This window comes from Solanum tuberosum, unplaced genomic scaffold (genome assembly GCF_000226075.1).
Source record: "Solanum tuberosum cultivar DM 1-3 516 R44 unplaced genomic scaffold, SolTub_3.0 scf00144, whole genome shotgun sequence".
NCBI classification, from domain to species: domain Eukaryota; kingdom Viridiplantae; phylum Streptophyta; class Magnoliopsida; order Solanales; family Solanaceae; genus Solanum; species Solanum tuberosum.
In genome coordinates, this window is record NW_006239074.1 from 731,727 (window position 1) to 742,524 (window position 10,798).

Sequence of the window (10,798 nt, forward strand, 5' to 3'; positions counted from 1 at the left end):
AAAAAAAATGACAAGTGGATATAATACAATACAAGTATCCAAATATATAAGTATTTCACTATATTAAAAAATGAAAATCAGACAATCCTCAAACTCTTTTTGCTCACGTTCTTCATGTAATACATATGAATACAACTAATGAACTCATCAACCTTTCAACAAGATGTATACAAATACAAATTTCATATAAACGAGAAAAAAATGCAAATAGAGGATATTTGAAGATATGTCACGAAAATTGCTCATGAAAATCAAGTAAAGAATTGTGAATTGGAAGAAAATTGGAGAAAAAATTGGTGATAGTGAAAGAGAAATAGCAAAGAGGGTAAACATGGGAGTAAAGCATCGTAAAGCATGTTTGACTGGTATTAATTAGGCATGTAAAATTATCTTTGCTATTTAATGAATATTTATATCCATATATAATCTTTTTTTAAATAAAAAAAAAATAGATTATGAGTGTAATATTAACTTTGCTATTTAACATTTAATTATATCCATAAAACATAAAAAGAATGAACTATAGCCATTTACCTTAAATATATATTAATGTTTGCTATATTCTGTAGTTTTTCCTTATTAAAAATTCAAAAAGGTTCATGATGCTCCTAGAAAGCTCACTCTCAACTTGGGATGGAAAGTATATTTTGCTATGAGACATGTGAGAGTATGAATATATATTGATCTATACAGATTCAGTGGTATATTCAATAGTGTCGTATCACTCAAATAATTCTCGATTAGTTGAAAAATTCAAAACTCTACTAAAAAAATATATTTTTTCAACATATAATTACTATCTTTTGAATAGTAAATAAATTGAAGACTTAAATATTTTTATGTGTCTTAGCTCTCTTTCACTACTCTAGTACCCTCAAAATGCAAATGCAATATAATATTTGTCAACTTGTCATCTTTTTCTCCTCTTCACAGCACAAGAAGAAAAGAGTTTTTTGGCCAAAAACATATTTAAGTTATACCTTAAACTTAAATTACATCCTTAAAATATATTTTTTGACAGAAAACATTCTCCAAGTATTTGAAAGTTAACAGTTTTCATCCTTCTGCTAGATATATTGTCTAAAAACTAAGGGATCCTACAAAAACATGTGCAGTTCACGTGACTATCAACAAAAAAATTCGGCATAATTTCATTACTTGTTATAAAAAACTTATGAAAAAAAAGAATATTATAATTTTTGGACACCAATACTTTCTGAAACAAAAAATGTTAGGAAGGTATGAGAATACATAATCTGCTCCTTTTTTCATTAAAAACAATAAAGTTAGAGCTTAATTATCTTCACCTTTTTCAAAGTCAAATTGTAGTTAGATCAATAGTTTTTTTAGGCAATCTGATATTGAGGTGATCAAATTTTGATTGTGTCTCGCATTTGAGTTTCATTCTCCATTATTGGAAGTCTCCAACAAACACCGCTTCTAGCAGATTCAATTGAGAAGAAACATATTTCAATTGATAATTTTTTAAAATATTAAATCACATGAAAAATAAATTAAAAAAATTGTCAAATTAAAAGATTTTGCAAAATGCTAAACTCAATTATCGAAAAAGTTCATGATAATATTTTTGGTGTATCTTAGAATAATAAATATGAATCGATAACTTGATTTTTATGGGATCTGATAGTTTTCTGATAAATTTCAACCAAAGGATTAAAATTGTTAATTTTTAAATATTTAAAGGATGTTCTCTGTCAAAAAAATATTTTAAAGATGTAGTTTAAGATTGAGATATAATTTAAAGATGATTTTGGCTAGAAACTTGAAAGAAAACATTTACATAAATGTAGTATTTAATTCATCTAGTAAATGAGGTTGTAGTGGATATGAGGTAGATCATGTAGTGATTACAATATTTAAGCTTTAGTGCAGTAATAAGTGATAAAATATGGCTTAATTACATAACTTACACCAAGAAATGGTGTCCACTTTTATCACTCACTCATGCAAATTAATATTATCATTTTAATATTAAATACATTTTGCTCCAACAAAAAATATATAAATCTCTTGTTTTTAATTTTAATTTTCCTTAGATGGGAATTTTATCAATATTAAAAAAACAGCTTGTACTTTGTACATGTATTCATTTTAAAAAAAATTTAAGTGTCAAAATGTGGAAATAAGAGAAAATAGTCATGCCCCTCAATCTATTATCAAATTCTTCACTATACATTTATATTTCACGGAGTCCTATTACCCTTGAATTGTTTTAAAAGAAATTTGTTTTAAGTTTTTTTATTATTAATTTAACTTACTTTTATAAATATTTTAAATTACGAAAAAACTTGATTGAATCTCATAGTGTTAACCCTACAAAAAATTGGGATGGAGGGTTGTTCCTATTTTAGTTGTTTTTGTTAAAAATAGATAGTTTAAAATAGTTTTTATTTAAGAAATTAAAATATAATTCGTTTTTTATTTCTAAATTATAAATATGGGAAAAAGTATTAATGTGATGTATAAGAGAAGTAGTATTAAATAAAGAGACTAGTCAAATTATCTTCTACTTTATTAGTTACGTAAGAGCATTCAGTCGTGGCGTCAATGTTGAGCAAGTTCACCCGTCACCACCGTCAACGCCGTTAATTCTCGCCGGCACTCCATTCTCTAAACTCCGTCAACCCTCAATTCTTCCTCTCCAAAATCCTCATAAATCCTCTCTTCTCTCTCTACTCCATTGCATTTCATTCTCTTCAACATCTGATTTTTTCCGATCTCTCATCGAACTGTTGCGATGTCGGTGAGTAGAAGCTACATTTTGAGTATTCCAGTTGCGATTTTGTTTTTCAAGTTTTGAACGGAATTTTCTGCTGTATTCATCTGATTTGATAGCTTTGAATGTTGCTTCTATTGATTGCCTTTGTTGAAGTTCAGCTACGATTTTTTCTGTCTTCTTAAATCTTCGAGCTCTGAGATTGAAATGTTTTAAAGTGTCTAATTACTTCAATTATAAGCTACATTTTGAGCATTACAGTTGCGATTTTGTTTTTTAAGTTTTTAACTGAATTTTCTGCCGTATATTCATCTGATTTGATAGTTTTGGATGTTGTTTCTGTTGATTGCGTTTGTTGAAGTTCAGCTACGACTATCTTTGAGCTCTGATATTGAGATGTTTTGAAGTATCTAATTACTTCAATTATAAGCTAATATAGCTTTTTAGGTATCTTTGAAATATTTATGTTGGTCGTATATTGTTATTGATTCACTTAAAATCTTCAAAGTTGAAGCGATCAAAAGGAGTATAAGCGACATTGTTGGCAAATTTGCTGAGATAGGTATAAAAGTATTGAAAAGTTGACTAGTTAAAAAAAAAATCCTGGAAAATGTTAGTCTTATGCCTTATTCATCTGAACAAATATTGTGTACTATCGGAGTTCTGGCTTATATGCGACATATTCTGCATTTGATTAATATGGTAATCATATTGAGTTGACTAAGTATGAATCTCAAACTAGTTGGAGTCGACTAGATCCTCTACATTTAGTCAACTCTATTTGGGGCTGTATCATTCATGTACTTGTATATAAAAAAAATCTGATGTCCAGCCAGCTTAAAAATAATTGTAATTTGATGAATCCTCTATTTTGTAGATCATGCAAATCAACAATTCTTGCATAAACAATTTGAACTTTTACAAAAACAAATTGTTTGGGTTATGAATATAGTGACATGCATTTTCTGGCTCAAACTGTGATAATTTGACTACTATTTCTAGGCCAGATCACTTTTTTATTTTTATAAGAGGAATATCATATTCCTATATACATATGTGTGTTAGGAAGGAGAGGCTGGAGGGGATAAGATTGGTCATCCTCAAATTTGAGTTAGCGAAGTATAAAACTAGCTTTGCTACTTTCCATGCTAGTTTCCTAAATTGTGCCGTCAATTATGTGAAATTTTGTGCTTAAGGAGACCAAAGAAGTTAGACCAACATCTTCATATGCAATGTTAAGTCACCGGTGGATGCACAACATCTTTAAGGCCAAGGGCATTTTCATACATGAGATATCAAATAAAAGTTGATTTGATAATCTTAATTGCAATTTCAAGATGTTCTTGTAAAATGACTCGTTCAGAAAACATTACTTTGCTCTTGGTGTGAAAGAGTATTACAATAACTACTAGGCTTTGGTCCCAAATAAGTCGGGGTCATCTAATTTAAAACGAAGATAAGAAAGAGTATAAACTATCACTAAATTACATTTCTAACAATGTCAAGCAGCAAAAATGGAAAAATACATGTTGAATAGGAGCAGTGGAGTTGGGCGAGTATGTTAATTAGTTTACGGAAAGGGATCAAAATAAACGGGTATAATTTCTCATTGAATCAGAATCAATCAACCTAATGCTCAAACATTTGCTGATAAGTTTCAAGTCAAGTACCTCTCTTATCATATCTTATTCCTAATAGTCCCAAATTTTCATTTTAAATTACTATTACACATCTTTGCATGATCGTTTGGCTTAACATATTGCATTTTCTATTTTGTTTTAAAAGATGATAAATGTTGTCCAAATATGTCTTATTGTGAATTACGTATATAACTGAAATGTTGAAAATGAGACTGTCTTCCCAAGCTCTTGACAGTGTGCTTTCCTGAGCAGGTGAAAACTGTTAAAGTTAGCAATGTCTCCTTAGGGGCATCAGAGCGTGATATCAAGGAATTCTTTTCTTTCTCTGGTGATATTGAATATGTTGAGATGCAAAGGTTAGCTCTTGAGGTTGTTTACCATTTTCTTTAAGCGAATTCGTTTAGTTTGTCATTAACACCAATTTTTAATTTTTTTTTTCTTACTTTGTAGTGATACTGAACGAAGTCAAATAGCATATGTTACGTTCAATGATTCTCAGGGAGCTGACACTGCAGTTCTTCTTTCGGTTATCATCGTTCTCCCTATCAGTCAAATTTTACAATTTGTTTCTCTTACTCTTTGCATTATGCTTATCTGTGGCTGGGACATCAAGCTGATAATCTGAAATCTGAAGATTAACCATTGCAACAATGCTTCCTCCTATGTGTATTTATATCAAGTGGTATTCATGATTATTTTCTTCATTAATGTCCTGGCGAATTACTATTTGTCATTTGAGCATGAGACTGAGATGGTATTTTTCACTGCTAGAACAATCATTTTCTAGTAACGAACCTGTGTATATATATATGTACATATAATTTTTATTTTATGTTTGACTGTATAAAGATATGAAGTAATGACTTAAGCTAATTGACGATGCAATTGCTAGACAAAAAACTTTTTATCCGAGGCCATTGTATGTATTCATTTAGTTAGTTTTTTATTTTTGTCATTTAAAATTTTTAAGCTAATTTAAATTCTTGAAATTAGTGCTACTACATAGCCTGGCATTGGGGATGTTGCTTTCGGTTTTCATCTGCAGAAGTCCAGGTTCTCACTTAAATGCTTATCTAAGCATGAGAGTTTGATTGATAAGGCAGATGTTTTACTGCAGGTTCCCCTTTGAAAAACCCTAGGAGTGAGTTAGGCTAACTCACCATATTAGTGTTCCCAAGATAACTTATCATATAAATGTTATTGGAGAAAGGGGAAAATAAACTTTTTAGGGCTGTTGGAATTGTGTATAGTTCTGCTTAAATAGGTTAGGTATAAGGAGGGAGGTGCAAGGCTGAAACAGTAGTTTTATAAGGAAGATCAAAGATGGTGTTCAATTGTAGTAATTCTTGATTTATGTTGATTATGGAAGAATCTCATTTTAGGTTCTATATACACAAACTTAACTCTTCTCCTAATGTCAATTGCTCATACGTTTATTCGTTTAATGTTAGGCTATCTTGCCATCAAAGACTGTTGAGTCTGGTGATCTGTATAAAATTGTCAGATACTTCCAAAACTCTGTTTAGGTACTTGTAGTTTCTCTATCCTTTTTCGTTCTAGGGAAGATGTTAGAGTGTTCAATGGGATGCTAACACGAGCTAGCACTTGATAAATAGACTGAACACTGAGCTGGAGGTTTAACTTCAGGTCAGCATAGAGTCCATGTGGGTGTGAAGGCTTAAATGAAAGGCCATTCATGTTGTTCTCCTTCTCTTCCTAGGTATTGTTGGGCTTTCTAGGATCAGAGGGTATTCAATGCATCAATGCAACCTTTGGCTTCTGTCTTTTTTAATTTTTTTTATAAAACTGGTTTCTGGGTCATCCGGGGTAAACTAAACTATTCAGCTAGATACATCATGCATCCTCCTGCCATGGCAGGTACCAGGTATCTTTGCCTACCATGCCTTAGGAAGATTGAAAGAAATCAGTTAACTTTTTTTCCCTTGCTGGGAATCGAACAGTCTCTCGCAATTTTTTTTCCAGCTTCCTTGACCATTAGGCCACAGATTTGGGTGTGAGCTTTAGCAGTTTCCCTAAAATGATGATATAAACTCTTTTAAGTTATGATTTTATATTATTATGATGCAAGTGAGGTATTAATTATGCCAAAAGCACTATACTGTATTTCAGAACAGTGTCATGTATCCCCAATGCTGACCTCTACCCTGTAACATTTGACGTTTATATGTTGACAAGTCATCTTAAAAAGGGTCTCAACAGTTATGATGTAATTCTTATGCAAACAAGTGTATTCTTCAGACTGGTTGATTTCATTTTCTTTCAAATCTTTTCCTGCAAATTCTTTTGTAAGGGCTCAAAAATTCTGATACATAGTGAACTCTACTGGAAGCAAGTAAGTGAGTCAGTGGCAAGACTTGTGAAATAAATTTGTAGTTTTTCTCATTTTATTCCTAATGGCTGTATCACTTTTCCCTTTCAATGTGTAGATTGTGGTAGGCCTTGAGTGTTTACAAATATAGAAACATGAAAGAGTTCTCAATAATATGATTGTATTTATTACAGGGTGCAACAATAGTTGATATGTCTGTTACGGTGACTTTGGATCCAGTTTACCAGCTTCCTCCTACTGCTTTTACAGCATCAGTGGTAAAAAGAAAAAAAAAATACATACATGTCCTTTGAACATGAAAAAACACTTTTCTTATATGATATTTGTGATCTGCAGCCAACGGCAAAGAAAAGTGCTGGTAATTCAGAATCTGCTTTTCAGAAAGCAGAAGACGTTGTTAGCAGCATGCTCGCAAAAGGTTATATCTTAGGTAAAGATGCTGTGGGCAAAGCAAAGTCTTTTGATGAGAAACACCAGTTGACTTCAACTGCAACTGCTAAAGTGGCCTCTCTCGACAAAAAAATTGGTCTCACTGAGAAGATAAGCATTGGTACTTCCATTGTTAATGACAAAGTTCGAGAAGTGGATCAGAAACTCCAAGTTTCTGATAAAGCTAAATCAGCATTTTCTGCAGCTGAGCAGAAAGTTAGTACCGCTGGATCGGCCATTATGAAAAACCGGTATGTTCTCACCGGGACCACATGGGTAGCAGGCGCTTTTAGTAAAGTTGCTAAGGCAGCAGGGGAAGTAGGCCAGATGACAAAAGAGAAAGTCGGAATGACAGAGGATGAGCAAAGACAGAAAATGGTTACTGATTTTGCACAGGTTCATTTATCCGAGTCTCCGATAGCTTCCGAGTTCACAGAGCATCAGCCAGCCAAGCCTGCACCAGCACAAGGTTTAGTCCTTTGAGTTGAAAGCCCTTGTAAGTATCTTTGAGAACTTCCACCTCGTGCTACATTTCATTTTGCAATCCACTGGTTTATAAAGAAATGGCAAACAGTATGTCCAATACACAGATTTTTAGATGATTTATTTTGTATTTGTGCTTTTTACTGCTACGAATTTGATTGAAATGAATATCAATGATATTTCCATGTAGATAAATTCTAAGTCTTGTGTTATGCCTTGACAAACATACACGTGCTCCTACCCTTTTGCACTTAAAGGTTCTTCATCTTTCTTGTTAGTTGCATGAGACATCCCTCTTGACTTCAGTAAATTTTCATAGATTGTATTGAAGGATATTTCTGGAGAGTGAGTGACCTAACCATGCAAATTGTGTTTTACATTGAGTGAGGCGGTTGCTGGGCACCTCTTTTTTACTGGCATTGAAGAATTCCCTTTTGGCATTCTTTTCAGTTCTTTGGGTGTGAATGCAGAGTATTTATCAATTTAAAGGGTATTCTGTATTGGCCAAATTTGAAGCAGGGCACATTCTTATTAGTGTGTGGAGTAGTTCTTTAACATTGTAGTATAGGAAAATCAGATGAAATTTGGTCATGTGTGTTTATACTTTATATAGTGCCTCAATCCATCTATGCTGGGGAAGGCCCAATTATTCCAGGTATTTAACATTTATGTTGCAGTCTACACTTCAAACATCTGAATCGGGTTTTGCTTGAAACCTTTAGATCGAAGTCCTGAAGACGTTCTTCACATGAGTACATACAACCTGGTTTAATATTCAGTGTTAAGGATGTGCTTTTGCCTACTTTTAAATCTTTCATCAGACTATCAAGAATTCTTTGTTCAATAATAGCTTCAAGTTTGTCTATTTTTTTAATTGCCAGGAATTCAGATAGATTTTTTATCAAATTAAATATTTTGAAATTCTATGTCAATCACCATGCCCACTTGTTGAGCAAACGTTGCTCAAGGATTTGATCACTACCATTTTCTTCTCTCGTCTATTTGATACTCTTAGTTCTACACAACTTAGGAATGACATGAACTTCACTTGAGAAGCCTTTGGTTTGGGTGGTAGTTATGTTGAACCTTGATCTCAACTCTTAGTCACTATGGAAGTAAAGGGGACAAGTCAAGTCACAAATAGTAACCTTGCATATACTTGATTAGGTTTTCTACCTTCTTCCTTTTGATTCTGGTCTCCAAGATATAAATTCATGGGAGAACGCCTTAAGGGCTTAGTTCAACTAATAAAGGTGGAGGGAATTGTGGCTTAAGTCGAGTTCTTCATCATGTGAACTAAGCGGGGTATTTAAGTGGAGAAGGGCTGAGGGATGGACCCTTTATCTCCGAATTTCTAAGGATGCTGTTAGTCCTAAGGGGCCAATTGGTGAGTTATGCAAGTAAATATATGATGTATATCTTGCATAAAATGATACATAATCTCTCATAATTTATACATGTATTAGTTATGTGGAAGAGAAAAACATGAACCAAATAACGTATTAGCGATGTTATGTTTTATGGTGAAAAAAACCCAACCAATCATTGTACAATGTAGGCTAGATTTTATGTGGAGATCTTTTGTTCTCACCTTGGTAACTAAACAATGCATAAAGTTATGTTAATTTTAAGGCATAATACATAAACATAACCCTTAACTTGATTTTAACGAACAACTATGCCCTCCAGCTTTGAATGTGCACAAGTACTAAACAATTTGTATAAAACTGGATGTCTGTAGTGAATTATACAAATCAAAAGCTCCATAGTAAACGCAAAATTTGTTATGGAGCGCAATTATGCAAACTATAGCTATAACATACAAATATGATTTTTATGGTTGCTATATGTGAAAGTTGCTCTTCTTTCTTTGTCTCAATTTATACGATACAAATTTAAATTTAATTTCAAGAGTAAAATCTGAAAATCTTTTATCATGATTTATTTGTATGCCTTAACATTAAACATTTTAAATTGTTAATTCTTATGAATTAATAGTAATTTTTATGTAATTTCTAAATATGTAGATTATTTTTCATAAATTTAAAGATGGTATGTCGTAAAAATACACCGTCAAAACAAAGAAGTTTGACATTTGGATTGCTCAACTTAATTTACTTACACTAGGGGTACCAAGTATTAAATGATACTTTCAAGTTTCATGTACTTCTTATCCTCAGTACCTCCAATAAGTTGACACACCAGGGACGGAACACATCTAATTTTCTAAAATATCACTCAATGTGCATAACTGCATATGCTGAGGATTCTACCATGAATTTTTTCAACTGACAAATCCGTCTGGGCCAAAACTTAGGGGTCGTTTGGTTACTGATTAGAGATGAATTATTCATGTATTAAAATTAGGCATAATACATAAACATGACCCTTAACTTAACATCAGTTGACAATTATGACCTTTAACTTTGGATGTGCACAAGTAGACACTTAAACTTGTATAAAATTGAACAAGTAGACACAAGTGTCCTACATGGCATAATACACGTAGGATGCCATGTAGGATACAAAATTGCCAAGTAGGGTGTCATGTGGGACGAATGTGTTTATTTGCTCAATTTTATACAAGTTTAAGTGTCTACTTGTGCACATCCAAAGTTAAAGGTCATAATTGTCAACTGATGTTAAGTTAAGGGTCATGTTTATGTATTATGCCTAATTTTAATACATGAATAATTCATCTCTAATCAGTAACCAAACGACCCCTAAGTTTTGGCCCAGACGGATTTGTCAGTTGAAAAAATTCATGGTAGAATCCTCAGCATATGCAGTTATGCACATTGAGTGATATTTTAGAAAATTAGATGTGTTCCGTCCCTGGTGTGTCAACTTATTGGAGGTACTGAGGATAAGAAGTACATGAAACTTGAAAGTATCATTTAATACTTGGTACCCCTAGTGTAAGTAAATTAAGTTGAGCAATCCAAATGTCAAACTTCTTTGTTTTGACGGTGTATTTTTACGACATACCATCTTTAAATTTATGAAAAATAATCTACATATTTAGAAATTACATAAAAATTACTATTAATTCATAAGAATTAACAATTTAAAATGTTTAATGTTAAGGCATACAAATAAATCATGATAAAAGATTTTCAGATTTTACTCTTGAAATTAAATTTAAATTTGTATCGTATA

The 10,798-nt window shown here is 32.1% G+C and overlaps 1 protein-coding gene across 1 annotated transcript; it reads left to right on the forward strand.

Annotated features, from left to right (window-relative positions):
• Positions 1 to 2,525: 2,525 nt before the first annotated feature.
• LOC102581105 (binding partner of ACD11 1-like) lies at positions 2,526 to 7,834 on the forward strand. Its single transcript, XM_006352831.2, has 5 exons — positions 2,526 to 2,764; positions 4,630 to 4,733; positions 4,828 to 4,903; positions 6,901 to 6,984; positions 7,064 to 7,834. The coding sequence occupies exons 1-5, from the start codon at positions 2,759 to 2,761 to the stop codon at positions 7,637 to 7,639; spliced, it is 846 nt and encodes a 281-aa protein (XP_006352893.1). The 5' UTR covers positions 2,526 to 2,758; the 3' UTR covers positions 7,640 to 7,834.
• Positions 7,835 to 10,798: the final 2,964 nt, after the last annotated feature.

Excerpts from the sequence above, each read along its gene's own strand:
- LOC102581105 (XM_006352831.2), top strand. Across the intron at positions 4,734-4,827 it reads GAATATGTTGAGATGCAAAG|TGATACTGAACGAAGTCAAA; the intron begins GTTAGCTCTTGA and ends CTTACTTTGTAG. Across the intron at positions 4,904-6,900 it reads ACACTGCAGTTCTTCTTTCG|GGTGCAACAATAGTTGATAT; the intron begins GTTATCATCGTT and ends TATTTATTACAG.